The sequence below is a fragment of the Rhinolophus sinicus genome, linkage group LG03, assembly GCF_036562045.2.
Source record: "Rhinolophus sinicus isolate RSC01 linkage group LG03, ASM3656204v1, whole genome shotgun sequence".
NCBI classification, from domain to species: domain Eukaryota; kingdom Metazoa; phylum Chordata; class Mammalia; order Chiroptera; family Rhinolophidae; genus Rhinolophus; species Rhinolophus sinicus.
Window position 1 is genome coordinate 9,891,313 of NC_133753.1, and position 20,137 is coordinate 9,911,449.

Here is a 20,137-nt window from a genome sequence, read left to right on the forward strand (position 1 = left end):
GATGTAAGGTTGGTAATGTCATTTATTTTGGGCAGATAATGAGCATCCTTGATGAAATTTTCCTTAAAAACGGTGGTTTTCAGACTCAGTTAGAATGGAATGCTCTTCCACGTGGATGCTAAGGAGGCTAAGCGAACCAGGCTACGTTTGTCACCTTCATATATAAAGGTTCTGCCCTCACCTGTTACATATTTGGGAATTTTATGTAAGATTCATTTGAAAACAGGACACCACTACTTTAAGAAAAAAAAATTTTGACAAGCAATACCTTATATAGGTATGAAGCCAAATAAATGATAGCAAGGCAAGGAAAGCAACCTTTTTTCACATACTTGCAACAATTTTATTTCAGATGACTGCAGAAAGAGCTCAGCTTCTCAAAATCAATCTCTTTACCTATCTATGTATCACGTGATTTAAGAAATACTAGTTTGCCTATAGACTGCCAGTTTGTCTGTAGACTGCAGAATAGCATTTATGTTTGTGAATGATAAAGATCTTATATTTTTAGCAAAAAAAAAAAATAATACAGCCCCCTAGATTAAAGACGTGCTTTAAGATTCCAAAATTTATGTAAATGTTTCCCACTTCAGTGGGGAAGCATATGTATACTTCAAATCTTCCCCGTTCACTAATATCCAATAAAGAAAATCTTTATTCTCTGCTGTGGATGATGGAAATATATGTCGGAGATCAAAGGGTTCACTTATATCTAGTAACATTCCCATATTGTGGAAATTTAGGAGACTATCATAAAAGTCTTAAGTTAAATAGAGTGTATTTTATTTTGCTGCGTTAGATACTAGGTGGTTAATATCTTGTTAAAATTGCTGTTAATATCTTGTTAAATTCTTATTAGGCATGTCAGTATGCCTAATAAGCATACTGATAACCTACAGTGACTAGAAATAGTGTTTGCCCTGCAGTGTCCTTATTATACTAAAAACTGGTCACAGAAGTGAGAAAGCTTAAGAAAAAGCCTTTGGTCTAACTAGATTTTAATAGATCATCATCTTGCCTTTGAGTTAGTATATGGAAAAGAATCCTTTATTCTTTAGTGCAGCACAGTCATAAAAGAATGTTATTATACTGTTGACACCATGCTTTTTTCTCTGTCCAAGAACATCTCTATTAGGTACGCTTCTTAAGACATAAAATTTATAACCATTTTTAAAGCAAATGTGCCTAAGTATGAAGAATGGTGCTGAAAGTATACTAGAGAAGAAAGAAAGCCTTTCTCTGAAAATTTGGATTTGGTTGGGGACTTTTCATTTTCTGTCTCATAGAGCCAAACTTACTGAGTGGCACTGCTCATAGTGTGAACAAAAGAGGTGTGAAAAGACGAGACCTGGACATTGAAGAGCTTAGAGAGATCCTTTCTTCTCTCTTACCTTTTGTGCGAATTGACCACATCTTACCTATAAACAGTGAAATCCTAAGTGACGCAGTAAGTTTTCTCTTCATTTATGCGTTTCGTGAAAAGGAAATGCACTAAAATGTATAGACTTACCTTTTTTTTCATTGTAAATAATTTCTACTACTAATAGAGTTTTGGGAAATTGTAAATTCCATGAGGTGAGAGACAGATGTTTCTTTTGTACTGTATTGTATCCCCAGTATCTGGCACATGGCACGATGGATGAGAGCTGAGTGGGTATATCAGTCTTACTTTTGCAGGAGGATAGCTTCTAAGGAGTTAATTCAGCAGTTAATTATCAGTATAGTTAATTATCAGTATAGATTTAGTATATTCTTATTAGAAAAAGAAAGGGTAGAAATTACCTTTGGAGACTCTTCAAAAACAGCAATAAATCAGAAAGCAGGACAAAGGGAGAATGGTTCACTGTAAAAAGGATGAATGAGTCTTACAATTGTATTTCAGTTAAAAATTAATGGAGCTAATCATATTACTTTTATAATTTTTTAAAGTGAATTTTTTAAAGCTAATAGAATTGCTCAAATTAATAGATGAGAAAAATAAATACTATAGATATTCCTCATACATTGACTTATAACTTTAATGTAATGCTGTAAACAATAGTTTCTTTCAACTGCACAGAAACATTATAGAAGTCATCTGGGAAAATAACTGGTAAGAATCTTTTTTAAGTTCTCTAAAAAGAACATAGTTAAGGAGGGGTAACTATTCCAGAATGTAAAACATATTTTAAAACTCTAATATTTAATCTGTGATGCTAGCATAACAAGCATGACAAAATAACCCAGAAAAAGATCCTAATTAATATAAGAATTAAACATAATGAATGAACTATCACAAATCTCAGTGTGGTTTCACCTATTAAGTCAGTAATTTTTGAAATATTGTTACTGCCCCATAGCTATGGGACATATAGCTGCTATGTTGCTAGCACTGTCATTAAATATTTGGAAATAGCCTAAATATCTAAGAATGGAAAATAAAGTAAATTATAGTACAATTCCTCAACAGAATATTTTGCTGCTCTTACAATGGTTATAACAACTAATATAGCAACATGGAAAATGCTAATAATGGATATAATTTTATAAGAATACAAAATATATTTTATGTATTCTAGAATATAGTTATATTAAAATTCATTTGAAAAAAGGAAGAAAATATAGCAACATTATTAGTTGTAATAGATTAGAGTTATAAGTTTTTTTCTCTATTTTCTAAATACTATCTAATGCTGTCTTTTATTAGTTAAAAATCATTTTAACTAATGTAGCAATTAGACATTTATTGTATTTAACAAGAATAATATTAGAGAAGCAATGTTTGGTTTTGTTCAAACACTGGGGCTCAAACCAAATTGAACCCTGAATTTGGTTTAGAAAAATATTTTAGAACTTTGGTTTAGTAGACTTAGAAAATGTCTGTCGCTGCTCTTAATTCCATGCCTAATACGTAATCAGTACTCAGTAAAAGTTTGCTAATAATGCCTCTTAATGGTTATGCTCTCTGTATGTGCTAAATACTGTGCCAAGTGCTTTAAACTGCATTACCTTCATTTAATCCTCACAACCACTTTATAAGCTGTAGGTACTTGATTTATATTCTCTTAACAGAGATACAGAAACAACAGGACCACCACATTTAGTTAGTTGTGCGATGTCTCATTTCCATCTAAGAGCCCTTCAAGTGAGGCCCAGGTCAAAGGTGACGCTCTTGGTCACAGGCTGTGAAATGGGTGGGGGGTGTGGGCCAAGGCCACCTTCCCCTTTAGTCCCAGCCCTGAAGCGCCCTACACACAGCCTGTATCCTTGTACTGCAGATCCGGGCCCTGTAGTTCTTGTTTTGTCTTTGGGGAAAAAGGGTTGAGTGGGGGTGGAATCAGTTCCTAGATGAATAAGAGAAAAAATAAAAATTGGTGTTCATTGAGTTCTGAAAGTCCAATTCATTACATTTTTGATTAATATAGCTCTTGTTTTAAAAAACATTCCTCTATTTAGAGAAAAATGGGAAATTGTACTACTTTTTTATTGCCGAATCCTTTAAATATTATTAAACATTTGAAATATTTTAAAATTGCACATATATGCCTAAATTTTTATACAAATGGTAAAGTTGGAACATTCTGATTTACAGGTGTAATTATTTTTATTGTCTTAGTATTGTATTGCTACACAAACCTCTAGTTTATGTAAAAAATAATTTTTTTTCAAGATGAAAAGAGGCTTGATTAGTACTCCTCCATCAGATATGCTTCCTACATCGGAAGGTGGAAAGTCAAACGCCTGGTTACGGCAAAAGAGTGCTGGAATATATGTTCGTCCTCGACTGTTCTCTCCCTATGTGGAGGAAGCAAAGGTAATGAACACTATTTTAAGATTTTAGACTATTTTATTACAAACTGAACACAAAAATATGGTGACATTGTGTAAATATTTGGAAATAATCTAAATGTCCAAGAATAGGGAAAGTGAAAAAATAAATTATAGTTTGACTACTCAACAGAATAGTTTTTTGAAATGTTTAATTATCAAGCATGCTTTTATAATTTAGGTCATGTTATATTGCATTTTACATTTTTATTATCTTAGTTATAAAATGTCAACTTGAAAAAAAGGTTTCATTTTACTGAAATAGCTGTCAGTATTTTGTGACCTTCAAGATGGGGAAAATGTTCTGAAAGAAGATTACACACACTTTGTCATCCTTCATAAACTACAGTAATGCCGCAATTTCTTCAACATGTCTCTAATGGCTGACTGTTGGAAATTGTGTTTAGTTTTAGAATAAGTATACAAACTAAGACAAAATTTCAGGCCTATTAAGTAACTAGTTGGCATTATGTATATTATAACTCTCCAAGAAAGAATGGTAGTGTAAAAATGAAATACTGTAATTTTTATTAGATGTATTCAGCCATAAGAACTTTTGGGTGGCCTTTTGAGGAACTGACAGTCTTTGAAAGTCAGAAATCACCATTAAGCTTTATGTTAATTTATAAATTAACAGGCAAACAATGTGTGTTTGGGTATAGAATTAAGTTACCTTAAAATTCTCCTCATTTTTGTTGTCAGAGTTCCTAATTTAAGATATATAAAAGGATTTGTGAGAAGTTTATTTTATTGAGTAGGTTGATAATCTACCTTTTTATTGAGTAGTTGACATTTTAAATAGTTCTGAAACATAGGGGGAAAAGCAGAATGGTTGTATCTGGTCTTTCTGAAATAAGTTCAATTCTTAAAGTCACTGAAGCCGCCAAGAGGCCTTTACAAAAGGTTTCGTCTGGTGGTAAAAGGTCTGTGACACACTAGACCTGCCCTCCATTCTGCTGTCTTACAAAGTAAGCTAATCAGTAGTCCTCCTGGAACGTTCCTGTTTCTCAGACAGCTGTACCTGTACGTAAGTAGTTAATTGCCCCCAGTAAATGTGGAAAATGTTTATATGTTAGGTCATTTTGACCATTCTGCGATTTGGTGAAACCGATTTTAACAACGGATTTATTTATAGGTTTGTTGAATTAATACCAGTATTAATATTTTGTCTTTTGAGCATTTCTTTTTGGATCTGATATTCAGCCCATGTATATACAGTGTTTTCTTAATTTATGGTAACTTTATGTATAATTTACTTCCAATTAATTTTATATCCCCCTTCAAATTTCAAACACTTTAATTAAAAGGAAACTCTTCAGAAGATGATTACTTATTTTCAAAGATATTCCAAAAAGATCCTTTAAAAATTAAAGAGGTAGGGATACTTTCTCCTTGAACCACTAATTGTAAACTTCATACACTGGAAGCAGTAAAGTAATTCCCTTTTTATAGGCTGAGGGTAGTAATCTTTCTCCAAATGTGATTTAACAGAGATAAAGGGCTGACTAATTCTGTTAATACTGAATTGTTCTTTCAGTCAGTACTAGATGAGATGATGGTGGAACAAACAGATCTGGTGCGTTTGCGAATGGTTAGAATGTCCAACGTGCCAGACACACTTTACATGGTCAGTAACGCCGTACCGCAGTGCTGTCACATGATCAGCCATCAGCAGATCAGCAGTAACCAGTCAAGCCCTCCTTCGGTGGTGGCCAATGAAATCCCCGGTAAGGCAGTAACCTTGTTTTAGGCATTTATATTAAATAACTGATCTTTTTTTTAGTCCCTTTATATATGCTAATTCTCTGCACGTTCCAATACCCATTATGCATCGTTCTCAAAGAATAAATACTTACAAGCTACGTTTTTTGTTTTGTATTTCCTTTTACAGTAACAAGTTTACACAGTTTTTCAGTTTAGCCCAGAGTTTCTCACCCTTGGCCCTATTGACATTTAGAGATGGATAATTCTTTGTTGTGGGGCATCCTGTCACTAGGGTGTTCAGCAGCCTCCCTGGCCTGGACTCGCTAGGTGCCTATAGCATGCACGCACATGCGCCCCTTTGCAACAGCTTTTGGGGAACATTTTTATGTTTCTTTCTGCATTGCCAGATATACACTGTGGGGCAAAATCGCCTCCTGTTGAGAACCACTGGTTTAGAGGAATTCAGCTTTTTCATCACTGTAGGGTATTTATCACGTTATAAGACGCTTTGGGAAGAATATTATAAACCAAAATGTGATCACTGTTAGTTTCCTAGAGATCCAGTTTCCCCAGATCATAGCTCTTGACAGTTACCATTGCAAGTTTCAAAAAAAAGGGGGGGAAAATCAGCAAATTATAGCATTATTGGAAATAGCACCGTTCATTTTCTGTTTGGAAATGTTTCAATTAAGGATAAATAAAAGACATAATGACAACTTTTAATTGAACACACACATTTTGTTCTGAGACTAATGTCTGATTAGTTATTGCCTCAGATTTGTCCACTACATGTTCATTTACAGTATACATTGGATAACAATATCAAGAAAAATATTTCTGTAGCTCATTTGTGCAAATTTTGAAGCTTTGGTAATTAGCACAGTTTTTATCAGCTTGAGTTAATACTATGAATAGCAACATAATTTAATCTTCCACCATCCCTGGTGCCTAGTCAGAACTCAGAAATTATTTGAATAAAAGAGTGAATGTATTTTAAAGACTTTGAAATATCCTGAGATTCAGAAGAGAACATATGCAAGTAAAGTTTTATTTACGCTGTAAACTAATAATATAGCTCAGGAGCTGTTTGGTATTACCGAGAGCCTTTTGGGCACAGCAAAATTTAAAACCTTAAAAAATAATTAGAAACATATACTAAGTTTCTAGGAAATTAAAATATTATCAAAAATTTATAAGAAGATTCTGATGTGGAATACACACTTTTTTTTCTTGTGCTCAGTGGGTGATCTTTTGTGTAGCTCAGGTATTTTGCCTACAGACTGTTTCTCTTCTTGCAGTTCCTCGGCTCCTCATTTTGAAAGACATGGTCAGACGTCTGCAGGAGCTCCGACACACTGAGCAGGTGCAGAGGGCCTATGCGCTTAACTGTGGGGAAGGCGCCACAGTCAGCTATGAAATTCAGATTCGGGTGCTGAGAGAGTTTGGTCTCGCAGATGCTGCTGCAGAGCTCTTGCAGGTGGGGAACGGTGTGAAGCTCTTTAAACTAGGGAGCCATGGTCGTTTTTCAGGCAATATTTTAGATATCCCAGGAGCCCTCATAGCATGCGTCTTTTTCTTAAAACATGCTCTTCCGCTGCCTCCAGTGCATGGGAGATCCTTGAGAGGCTGTGTGGTAGAGTGGGTGTGGCACAGGCTCTGGGGTAAGAACTGGGCTTACATCCCGGCTCTGCTGCTTACCAGTTAGTCACGTAACCACTCTGAGCATCACTTTCCTTATGTGTCTGATGGATTGTGAAGACTAGAGGCGCTATATGTAAAGCAACTATGTCTCTTGTATGTAATAAACATTAAATGGTGACTCCTAAAAGTTCATGGTGTGTATATCCAACTGCTGAAAGAGGAAGTAGAAAATTCTGACCCTCCGTTACTCTCTCTCCCTGGTTTGGTCACTAATTTCTGGTTTGGGCCACTACCATACTTACAGATCTTCTAGTTGCCGCACTTTTTCCTCCCTCCTCCCCCTTAGTACAAGAAATGTTTTGCATGATGGTTCAAACCCTGTAACAAGGAATCAAGAAAGTAGTGCTGTTTTTTTCTAACTAGCAGGAAAAAACTCATTTCTAGTCATTATTAGGTACAAAAGCAATGGCATTGATTTTGCAGTGAAGGTAGAATTTATAAAGTACAGTAGCCCCACCCCATCTATGTTCCAAGACCCCCAGTGGATGCCTGAAACTATGGATAGTACGGAACCTTACGCATACTATGTTTTTTCCCACACATACATCCCTATGATAAAGTTTAATTTATAAATTAGGCACAGTAAGAGATTAACAACAATAACAAATAGTAAAATAAAACAATTATAATATACAGTACTGTAATACAAGTTACGTGAATGTGGTCTCAGAATATTTTATTGTACATACAGCACAGAGACACTGGACAAAGGGATGATTCACATCCCAGGAAGGACAGAGAGGGATGACGTGACATTTCATCATGCTGCTCAGAATGGCTCACAATTTAAAACTTATAAGTTGTTTATTTCTGGAGTTTTCCATGTAGTATTTTTGGGCCTTGGTTGACCACACGTAACTGAAACCACGGAAAACGAAACTATAGACAAGGGGTTCTGCTGTATAGTCTGCTCATGGCTGCCAAGTCAGAGACTAAAGTAAAATGTAATTTCATCTGGTCGAGAGATTGAATTTTCTGGCCACTGACTCCAGACCCTGTTAGCCTGAGTCTTCAAAGGGAGACATCGTGCGTGGTTCTTCGGCAAGGCAGCAGGCCATTCGTATGTCGTTTCTTCATTATATTAATTTTTGTTCCAAAAGACACATTAGAGCTGATCGTCCAGCTAGGTCTTATTTTTGGGGAAACAATGATTTTATAATTCAAATAGTCCCTTATAATGTTTATCAAAATGTTAATCAAACTTATTCCTATATAATAGGCAAGGAGTCGTATTTTATAGTTTTTATTCAGAGTGAGAGTGTACAGATGTTTTGTTAGAAAGTTCTAGGAGGATTTTCACTTGTATGCCTTTTCTTCTTTTGGTATTTAATTGTAATTTTATTTTCTTAGTAAAGATATATTTGAACTAGGTTTTATTTCCTGTTTTTGCATTACCACATAATCCTGCAAGAGATTACTGACCTGCTTGCTGGAATGTTCAGTGAAGCTCTTTTTGTATGGTAGGCTGCAGTCTATTCTTTGGTGATATTATTAAGGTAATTTTTTTCTTGGAGACTTCCAGCCTAGAAAAATATGTTGTGCCTTTTATTCTTGTTTTCTTAGGTCCTCACTTAACTCTGTCAGCCTGTAGATGTTCATCTAGGAAATCTGTTAATGTCTTTTTTTTTTTTTTTTTTTTTTAATCTTTCTTAGAATCCTCACAAGTTCTTTCCTGATGAACGTTTTGGGGATGAAAGTCCGCTCTTGACAATGAGACAGTCTGGGAGATGTCGGGTTAACAGCACCCCCACTGCAGAAACCATGTTTACAGATCTGGACTCTTTTGTGGCCTTCCACCCGCCCCTGCCCCCTCCACCACCCCCGTACCACCCCCCGGCTACCCCTATCCACAATCAACTCAAAGCCGGCTGGAAACAAAGACCGCCCACTCAGCATCCTTCACGTTCGTTTTCTTATCCCTGTAATCATTCGCTGTTTCACTCCAGAACGGCTCCTAAAACTGGCCCCCCTCCAGTCTATTTGCCAGGAGTTAAAGCAGGAGCACCTGATTGTACCAACACCACAGGACTGGGGAGACAGACGGTGGCCGCTGCTGCCGCCTCGGCAACAATAGCATCTGAGAAACAAGTGGTAAGCTAGCCAGCGTTCTGTAACTTACCTAAAATAGGAAGTCTGCACTATTAGAAGCCCCAAGAGCCCTAGTGGGATTCAGAAGTGTTACTAACAAGCTGAAAGCATAGACTTGAGGGGTATGGAAAAGAGTGTCAGGGAGTGAAAAAGGACAGAGAAGAGACACCAGAGGTGTATATGGAAGGAGTAGTCGAGAGCCTGCCTTATCTTTATGTTCGTTTTGCAGGTGTTGGGAAGGGTGGGGTTACTGGGCAACACACATGGCTATTCCCACCATCCTAGCTCTGTTCCAGCATGTTTCTGGCATCTGTCCCTGACTTCTACAGAATTACTGTCCTGCCGAATGCTTTGATGAGGCAGGAGGAGTCCCATCAGCAGTGGCACAAGGCTCCCCATTCAGAAAACTAGTCCTCACGCCTGCTCTGTCTGGCAAGCCGTGGTCAGAGCACTTGCTCGGGAGCCAAAGTACTAGCTCCAGCAGCTCGTAAATTAAGTGCGAGTTCTTTGCTTGATTTTGCACTGCATTAGAGGTTGAATTTCTGTTTTACACAATACATTTGGGGGAAACAAAATCGTGATTTGTAAGTCTTCCTGCTCAGTCACCCACTGTCAGTAGCATTCAATATAGAGAGAAACAAAAGATACATATATTAGTTCAGGGAATCTTTGTAAAATGGAACTTTTTGGCATCTAGGGACTAATGTACAACTTAGTCAAATTGTGGTCCTTCCTCACCTCATACCCTTCTCCCCATTCCCCCTGCTGTGTCCCCCCCCCCGCCCAAAAGCAGAGACAACAAAGGTTGATAGTGTTTGATAAACCAAATTTTCTACAGTTATAAAAGTTCTGCTAGTTTACATTTTAAATAAAACTCCCCTTAAAGGTAATTTGTATGTTCATTGCAGTCTTCATTATATTATAATAAAGAAAAATTAGAAACAACCTTAATGTCCAGTAGTGGGAGAATGGTTAAGTAAGTGACAGCTCATTGATACAGTGGAATATTACGCAGTAATTTAAATAGTAATCTCAGAGACAATTTAGTGACAATTATATATGCACAAAATTTTGTGAAAATTCATATATGTGCAAAGAAAGAAAAAAACCCTCAAAATGTTAATAACAAATGGTTATCTCAGGAGGGAAGGTTAGGGGTTCATTTTTGTTTTATTTTTTACCTTCATAGTTGTATCTTTCTCATTGTTAAACAAGCATGTATTGGTTTTATAATGAGGAAACAAAATCAGTGAACATCATTTTTACAAAGAGGGAGTCATGGGCCCTTCTCGTCTAACCCTCCTCCTCCTTTTGTTGCTGTTTGCAGTGTACACAGCCTGTGCTAAACGACCTAATGCCAGATATCGCCATGGGTGTGTCCACACTGTCACTCAAGGACAGGCGGCTTCCAGAACTCACTGCAGACACAGAATTAAGCCAATCAGTGTCTGAAGGAGGGCCAGGGCCTCCCCAGCATCTGTCGTGTATTCCACAGAGGCACACACACACGTCTCGGAAGAAACACACACTAGAGCAGAAAACAGATGCCCGAGAAAATCAGCAGGAATACCCAGGCTTCTACGACTTCTCAAACGCTGCTTGCAGACCCTCTACTCCTGCCCCTGGCAGACGCACCCCTTCCCCTTCGCAAGGCGGATATTTTGGTCCCGATTTGTATAGCCACAATAAGGCATCACCGAGTGGCTTAAAGTCAGCCTACCTGCCTAGCCAGACGTCTCCTAAAAAGCAGGAAGAAGCTAGGAAAGAATATCCACTTTCCCCTGACGGGCAGCCGCACAGACAGAAGAACGAGCCGATACACCTGGATGTCATTGAGCAACCTCCCCAGCGGTCAGACTGTCCTCTGGCAGCCCCAGAAAATGCTGGCACTGGTCCAGCCCACGTCAGGGGACGGACAGCAGTAGAAACTGACTTGACTTTTGGGCTGATTCCTAACAGACCTTCACATTCTGCATGTAGCTCAGAAGCTCCAGAAGAGAGATCCAGTAGAAGACTAGCAGACAGCGAGTCCCTGGGCCCTGGAGCTCAGCGAAATACGGATTTGGAAAGGGAAGATTCGATAAGCAGAGGAAGGAGGTCACCTAGCAAACCAGACTTCCTCTACAAAAAGTCTGCTCTCTGAGCTCAACCTCCAAGTCGTCTGTGCCTGAGATGTGAAACATCCCATTTTTGATGTAACCCAACAACTTAGAGACCAGTTGATTGATGCCAGCTGATAACTCAGTTTCACATGGTTTTATTCTGGTTTTGTATATACACATTTATTAGACGTGGCATGCTAAGAGGGTTATTTTGAATGCTGCATCTGTCTGTTTTGTGTTTGAACAGTTCTGTGGGGAAGCATTTTTAAGAACAAGCAAGCTGGCACTTTTTTTTCTCCTTACAAATGATGGATTTTTTTTGCACTTGTACATTTATTTTATCTATTGATTTTATATCAGTATGTTAAACTTTATTGCCACATTTAAAGGACTGTATTTTCATACTTTTTGCATTTTACTGTTCATCTACCAATTTCCATGTGCATTGGATTGCACATTAAGATGTATTTTCTTATGAAATAGTTCTGTGTTTATTTTTTAATTATAGAAATTCCAAAGAACAGCACATCAAAATGCTCCTCTCTATTCAGTAATTGTTTTGGTTCAGAAATCTTCCTGCTCAATCTCTATAAGTCTGTTGTCATTCTTTTTTAATAAGTCTTGGGAGCTGGTCTTCATTCCTCCAGCGGAGTCCAATCGGGATCCTGAAGTTTGCTGTTTCAGTAAAGAACAGGAAGGAGAAAAGCCTTTTGTGCCCAGGCTGACAACTGTTGCTGTCTTCACAGAGTGGACGCTCTCAGAATCACTGCAAATTCTGGTGGTGTGGGTTAGAGGAAAAGAGATGAGCTTCTAAAGAGATCGGATTTCTTGCAATCAAAGCCGGGGACATCAGGAAGTAACTTAGAGGCAGCACTCTGGGTTTCCTGGTTCTGAGCGTTGACTCCAGCTGAGATGGGGAAATGACTGCTGCTGCCTTCAGTTGTCTTGCTCTCTGTGGGAAAAAAACAAAAACAAAAAAACAAAAGGGCTTCAGTCTTACGGATGTCATTTGGTGTTTGTAAGCGTGTTTTCTTTTAAATGTTTTTTAAAGTGTGTCTGAATTTCGGTGTCCTATAAAGTTGTTGTATAATGCATAATGCTTTGTCACCAAAAAAGAGAAACCATTCTTTTTCAGTGAAACACTACATGTCCTACTTGAACTCCACTGGGGACGCTGGTTTGGGATTTTACTGAACCACTGAGCACATGGGATTTTTTAAGATCCTCTCCCTTGGAAGGGCAATGTGTGAGCTAAGGACTGTTTTTTTCTTACTCTACAATGTAAATATATTAGTATTTGAGTTTTTAAATCACTTCAACATTATTTGAGCATTCACTTTGTATTTTTACAGACACATACACACAGCTGTAGCACTTAGAAGAAAAGAGACTTTCTGCATCTTCCCTCATGTGAAGGATGCTTGGGAGCCTCTCTTCCATGTATGTATGTATATATAAAACTGAGTCACTCACACTCTAAAGCTATGCAGGGCTAGGGAGCCTTTACAAGCTACCATAGAAATGAATTACATGCACTTTTCAGTCTATAGGTTTCTATTGGGTGTCAACAACTCTGATTTCTCCCGAAATTGTAGTTTCTCTTACAGTCTTTTCCTACTTTACCCTGTGGATATACACTCAGGAATAATCTGACATTTTAAAAACTCCCAGCAGTAGATAGTCTCCATCGTCTCCAAGGTGGGACCGACGTCTGTGTACCTGCACACGGGCACGCGCTGCCGCTGGTTCTGCTGCCTGACGAGTCCGCGCTGCGGAGGCTGCGCACGCAGCTCCAGGCCTCCCAGAGCTCACTGATCTGCTGTAAGGTCGGCGCCGCATCGCCTCCCAGGCTCCCTTTTTTAAAAATAGAAACACATAGGACTCCGTTCTCATTTTTAGGAGGTTTGACTCTATAATAGCTGGTGGTGTCTTTTGAAGCCAATCTCAGTCTGTCTCGCTCAGAAGCAAAAACTTAATTCCATCAGATTCCTTAATGTGTGTTTATATACCTGTGTTGACATGAATTATTTTGATACAGTTTTAAATTTCTATTCTGAATTCAGACTATAATGTACTGGTACTGCAAATAAGAGTGCGTAGAGCTAATTTGGGTGGGGGGGAACTTTCTCATCTCTTACTTGGTTTTTTTTGGGGTTTTTTTTACAAACGTTAGACAAGAGCTATTGATGCCACACATTCATTTTTTCTGAAAATTTCCTAAATATTCTTTCATGACCCCAAAGTGTAAGTATGAAAATAAGTGGCCACTGTTCATAGTTTATTTAATTTGTGAAGTTTGCTTTGAATTATTTAGTAGCTTACCTGGCTAAACTGTGTATAGAGAGAAACTTGCTTTAACCTATGAGACTGTGGACCCATGTGACTTTCAGAAGGTAAACATGTGGCTTTTGTGTGTGTTAAGGTAGGTGTTAGCGGACTTTCAATGTGTCTTGTGAAGTATGGTTAATAGGGTAGGTTGAATAGCTCTGTGCCTCTGGCTTTTGAACCCATCTATTCAATCTTTTTCAATGCTTACTAAGCATTAAAATCTTTTAATGATGTACTAAGATAAAGGTGAAGTCTGAGTACGATTGCTCTCAGAAAAAAGAAATGTATAATATACACTTTAGGCCACAGGACCTGACATTTCGCTTGGTTTAGATATTCCATGAGAACCACGTCTCAGAATGCCAGATCGTGTCTCGGGCCCCCAGACAATCAGGCCGTCAGACAATCGCCACCTTCGGTGCCCGCCTTGTTGAGGTTAGAGAACTACCTGTTAGGTCCTGAATCGGAAAGAGAAGGCCTGCGTTTCCTCAAGATGCTGATTTTCTTAGCGTTTTCTTTTAGTTTTGTGATTTTGATCAATCATTTAAGTTCAAAGTTACCTGTGACTCCTAAAGGAAAAAGGTAGCAGCATGCAAAGGCAAAAATTATTCCTGAAAAATGGTGGTTTGAATTTCCCACATACCATACCCTTTCTCACATGCCCCTTTAGCTTTTCTAGCACGTGCCCCTAGACCTAAGCCCGCTGACGTTTTGATAACCAATTAGATTTTAAGGATTTTTAATGACTTCCTTTTGTTTGAATCTTTTTGTAGAACTCTCTGAAACTTCACCTAATTCTTGTTTTTGCTTCCTCAAAAACTTTATTACAATTGCTATCCTTTATTGGGTTTTCTTTTGAATTGTTGTTCAAGTTTTAGCAATGGGCAATACTTGTTCGTTTGAGTTGAGAGGAACAGCACATGTGGCGATAGCGGTGGGGTTCAAAGCTGACCTCGAGGTGAAGGATTAACATTTCTTAGTAACTACTCAGCAAAGTATGTGTTTTCATAATGTTCAATTCACCTTTTAGGAGAAAACGTGTTTCGTGAAACACTTGTAAGATGCTTGTTTTGCAATTCTAAGGCATTTATGTTTTTATCTTAGGACTGAACTCAAAGGGAAATGTTTATTAGACTTTTAGGAAATTATTTAGTTGACTTTCAACTTTCTGTTGAAAGTTACTATTAAAGCAGCAGTGATGGGTGCTATTCCCGGTTCTGCAATGGTTTACTTCGTCTACTAAGTAATTACTTTGAAACCTCATTACAGACAACCTTACTAAAAGAGTTACCATCACACGCTAAAAGGTATTTTACTATTTTCCATTAACACTGTTGTATGAACAATGTTTTATGAATGTTGTCTTTTTGTCTGATAAATGGCAATAGCTGTTATGTAATTGTTGTATTAAGTCTTGATTTTTTTCCTTTATAAAACCCTCAGACTGTGTGTCAGTCTTCCATATTCTGAATATTATAATTCTGTGGCTGTTTCTATAGAAAGGTGACTGGCAAGTGTGTGTCTTGAAAATAACCTCTGGTGTTTGTGTGTTTACGTGGGTTCTGTCTAAGAGACAAGATGAGCTCTGGAAGCTTCAGGTACCTGCTCGAGACTGTATCTGGGTTCCTTGGGCAGGTGGTCTGGAATCCTGCTCTTAGACGGGGCGGCTGAAAGGTTCCTGAACGCCACACGCTGTGGGTGCCACATCAGAGAGGTGGCGCTTCTATAGCACTGCATTTCTTGTGGTTGTGCTGTGACTGGTCTAAAGTCAAGTGCCTTCAGTGCTAAAGGCTCAGAAATTTTTCTTAACTGATTCCATGTCCTATGCAAGTGTTTTCTACAACCTGCATAACCAGTACTTTGTAAAACTTGTTTACGCTTCAATTGTACATAATGTTTTTTAAAGAAATATATAGTATTTTTATTTAGGTACCTCCAAACTTGAATTGGTCTGTGTGAAGCATTATAAAACGATACATTTCTCTTTTGAGTATCATTACAGTTGTACAAAGGTTTTCACTGGTTCTATTTTTCTACTGTTACCGATAAGCATGTAACACTGACTTTATCCTACATATAGTTGGCATTTCAAATAAATGGCTTGTCTAGAACCTGGCGAGTTGGATAGTCTGTTTTCGCAGAGTAGCCTGCAGCCCTCAATTGCAGACGCGATTGTACCCTCTAGGTTAGAATGGGGAGGTTTTCACCATGAACTTACCCTCTGTTTCTAAGGTTTCAGTTATTCAGGAGGCTTTTTTAATTTTGGTTTTCTTGGAAACACATTTTTGTCTGAATCAAGGTCATTATATGTTGCTTTTTTTCATTGAGGAACTTCTGAGAGATTTCATTTTACAAGTTTCAGCAACACGTTACCTGCTCTGGGGTCTCCAGAGAAGGCTCGACATTCAGCCCACGAGGCCCCAGTACCTGGAATGTGCTCAGAGACCTAGGTATATCCCGAGATTCACGGGCCTCCAGGTGTTGGAGACCTGGCTTACATTCTGAGCTTTTATTCTCTTTCAAACTCAGACTTGTGAACATTTATCAAATTGAAAGAGGAATGAAGTCATGCTCTAGAGTCTAGGTTTCTAAAAAAACATGCAAAAGAGAAAGTTCTCTAACTTCCATTTTTTAATTACTGTAAAATAGCTCTTTTATTTTAATTATTTCACTAATAGGTTCCGCCCTAGCATTTCACCCTTCATGCCTCTCTAAGGCAATTCTCTCTTTATATTTTGTAACCACTTAAGCTTAACTGTGGAGTTTCAACATAAAACCGAAGGTTTTTGTGAGTGAGCTTCTTAATCTAAGAAAAATTGAGTAAGTCCATTTTCATGTCTCCACTTGTGGATTACCCCTGGAAAAGTGAGTTCAGGCCAGCTTTCCCACTGATGCCTAATTTCTCCTCAGCGCATTAGGAGTATTTGAGTCCACCCTTCCCAGAGTCTGCGAATATGGAGCAGCAGACAAAGCAGACAGGATCCCTATTCTCAGAAACTTGAAACTATAGGTGGAAATGACTTTTGTCCGAGAAACAGAATGGTACAGAGCAGTAGGAGGTAATGGCTAAGGGGAAGGCTGGCCTGACCGGACCCAGGAATGAATGGGAGAAATATGCTGGTTTCCGTGCTAAGCACTTTTTATTTCTTCAATCAATGAATTAGGTACTACATGTATTTTCTTTAACCCGTGAATGACATACTATTTTTAGTGGCATTTTACAAATGAGAAAACAAGCACAGAGATACCGAGTAACTTGTCTAAGGTCACACAGCTAATAAGTTAGCACAGCCTGGGCTCAAACCCAGGCAGTCTGGCTCCAGAGCTCAGGTTCTCAACCACGGTGTTGTACTGCGCACCAGAAAGTATGGTGGCCCGGGCAGGGGACACAAATTGTGTGGGGGCTGGAGGTCGGTACAAGTGTGGCATTCATTTGTTCAGCAAACATTGATTCATCAAATAAGCAACTTCTACCTTCCAGACCCTGCTAGGTCCTGAGGTGACAGTAATGAACAAGACAGTCACCATTCCACCCATAACAAGCTCAGCGTCTCAAGGAAGAAAAGACATTGAATAATTCCAGAGGTAAGGCTGGGGGTCTAACTGGTCCCAGGACTGGGAGGAGTTCCGTGTGAAGAGGACCTTCAAAGTGCAGGTGATGGAAGTAAGGACCACTGGGCAAGGCAAAGAGGGCTCTGGGGTGGCTGAGCTGGCTTCGTGTTTCTGGGAAGGGTTAGAAAACCCTCCCTGGACTGGCTTACATGCTGTAAGGGTCCAATTCTGCCATGTAGGTCGAAGCTCATTTACCAAAACAAATCCAAGAAGAGAGTCAACATCCCTCTTACCCTGGGGCAAAATATGACATCCTGTGATTGAGGCAAAAGCCATCAGCATCTTCCGTCATTTCTGAGCCAGTCTTAACTACTCACAAGTGCCCCACTTGAGTGAGGCCAGGTTGGTGGAATAAAACAACAGGGCCTGGGACCAGGCGGGCGAGCATTTAATCCCCGGAGTCACCGCAGACTAGCTGTGGGACCGCAGCTTCTTGGAGCCTCCATTTCCATATCTGCAAAATGGGGATGGACAGTAACATTCTGAGGGTCGTTGAGGGTGGATAAAATGAGGTCATATACACAGAAGATTGCAGCTTGTGGCTGTGCTCAGCAAACCGCTGGATTCATGGGTGAGCACCCCATCCGTGTGTTTAACGGTGGAGCCCCCATCATGTGGCAGGTATTGGGCCAGCGTCCAGCACTTTCATAATGAGCTGGAAAGAGTCCCCGACCTCACAGAATTTATGGTTTAGTGGAGAGGACAGATATGTAAGCAAATAAACTCACAGATATTAATGTATGCTATTACAAAGTGAAATCGTGATTTGAGTATTAGCCACCCACAATGTCTTAGGTCTTTCCGTCCGTCATTAAGAGGTCACTGAGCGGGGAGGGGATGCCAGTCAGGAAAAAGCAGGAGAGCCTCAGGCAGCAGTGTTTGGCCAATGGACAAAGAAGAGAACCTGGGGAATGAAATCAGTGACCTGACTGCAGCTTGTGAATAAACTAGAGAAGGTTCCCAGTCATTCTAAAGCAACTCCTGTTTTCCCCGGTTGCTACCCCATTTTATTTATGCTCCAAGCCTGCTCACCCAGGTGAGCTTTCCTGATGGAGCTGAGACACCCCTTCCCCCACATGGGGGGTGACTGACATTGTCACCCCACCACTTGGGTCCTTCAGCTGGCGTCTTACAATGCAAACTGTCTGAGCTGCACCTGGATCAAGAGAGAATGGAACAACAGGCAGAGCACAGGTTACTGTTCTTCCCAGGGAGAGGGCGCCCAGGATACGGGGCCTACCTTGTTCCACAAACATAGCTGCTGGTGGAATGAGACGAAATAAATGGGTTGATTGTTGTGATGGTTAATTTCATGTGTCAAATTGACTAGCCCATGGGGTACCTGGCTATTTGCTGGGTATGTCTAGGAGAGTGTTTCTGGGTAAGATTAACATTTGAATTGGACTGAATAGAGAAGTTCACCCTCCCCAGTGTGGTGGGCCTTGTCCAATCAGTTGAGGGCTTGAACAAAAAGGCTGAGGAAGGGAGCGTTCTCTCTGCCCGACTGAGCTGGGACATTGGTCCTCTCCTGCTCTAGGCTGAGACTATCATCAGCTTCTCTGGTTCTCGGGGCCTTTTGGCTTTTGGCATGTACTGGCTGTACACCACTGTCTTCCCTGGGTCTCTAGCTTGCAGATAGCAGACCGTGGGACTTCTCAGCCTCCATAACCACGTGAGTCAGTTCCTTGTTTCATATTCATATATCCAATTGGTTCTGTTTCTCTGGAGAATCCTGATACAGTTGTAGAACTTGCCAATTCGGCTCATGGAACTACAGGTCAGCTGCATCTAGGAGCTGTGGGGCCTGAGGCAGAGGCTCGAGAGGGAAGCCAGGGTTGGGAAGTGGATGAGGAAAACAGCACCAGCCGTCGACCCCAGGCAGGAGGAAAGATGGCTGAGGAGAAACCCGGTGGGAGTCTCCAGGTGGGGAGAGGCAAGGCCCAGCTGCTGAGCAAGTGCTCGACAGCCCCAGGAGCAGCCCCTACACCTCCAGAGTCACAGGGAGACCAGAGCAGAGCTTTGGATGGGAGCCCAATGGAAGTCCATAGGAAGTGTTGGCTTTTTCCAGAGAAAAGGACACCAATACTGAAAGACTTGGGGGTGAGTGCCATGTGAGGGGGTGAGCACTCTGTCACTAGAAGTATTCGGAAGCAGAAGCTAGAGAATCATAGACGTTTCAGGAAAGTGCTGGCTGCACAAGGTTCAGGCGAGGCTTACTCCCGTGGCTCCATGCCCGAGTCACCAAAGACCTGCTTTCTTTCCCTCCTCTTTGCCCCTGTTGGCTTCCTCCTAGGCCTGGCTCCCCTGCCCACAAGATTTATGCCCACAGCTGGGAGAGGTGTGTGGCCAGAGCCCTCAAATCACATGGCAGGGAAGTGGAGGGGCAGAGAGCTAACTAAAAATTGAGTCACCACGAGCAAGGGGCATGGAAGCCAAATGGCCAACATCAGCACAGCTCCCCTGTGAGGGAGGGACTTCTGCCCTGAGAGGAGGTGAGGCTGGGTGACGTCTCAGGTCCCTTCACACTGAGGGAGTCTGGTTTACATGTGGAACACAAATCTAGCTAATGCCCAGCGGTTCAGGGAGACAGGTGCCAAATGTGGCGCCCCTCAGACCAAGGCTTGCATCTAGACCAGAGGCAGCCTCACTGGCTCCTGGGAGCTCTGCTGGGTTGGTGTCGTGAACTTCCCACGTTCCCTGGAACACACCCATCTTCACAGGGAGCTGAACCAGGCCACTGCCAAGATCCGCGATCACTTGGATTGCTCTGTTTCTTCTGCTCCACAGGGTCCTTT

General features: G+C 40.2%; 1 protein-coding gene across 1 annotated transcript in view; it reads left to right on the plus strand.

Annotated features, from left to right (window-relative positions):
* The window catches only part of BTBD7 (BTB domain containing 7), a 75,184-nt gene extending 59,343 nt beyond the window's left edge, over positions 1-15,841 (plus strand). The window contains exons 6-11 of the mRNA XM_019745488.2: positions 1,287-1,447; positions 3,650-3,793; positions 5,345-5,534; positions 6,810-6,988; positions 8,866-9,303; positions 10,628-15,841. Coding sequence (XP_019601047.2) covers positions 1,287-1,447; positions 3,650-3,793; positions 5,345-5,534; positions 6,810-6,988; positions 8,866-9,303; positions 10,628-11,443 — 1,928 coding nt within the window. The 3' untranslated portion in view covers positions 11,444-15,841. The remainder of the gene's footprint in view (positions 1-1,286; positions 1,448-3,649; positions 3,794-5,344; positions 5,535-6,809; positions 6,989-8,865; positions 9,304-10,627) is intronic.
* Positions 15,842-20,137: the final 4,296 nt, after the last annotated feature.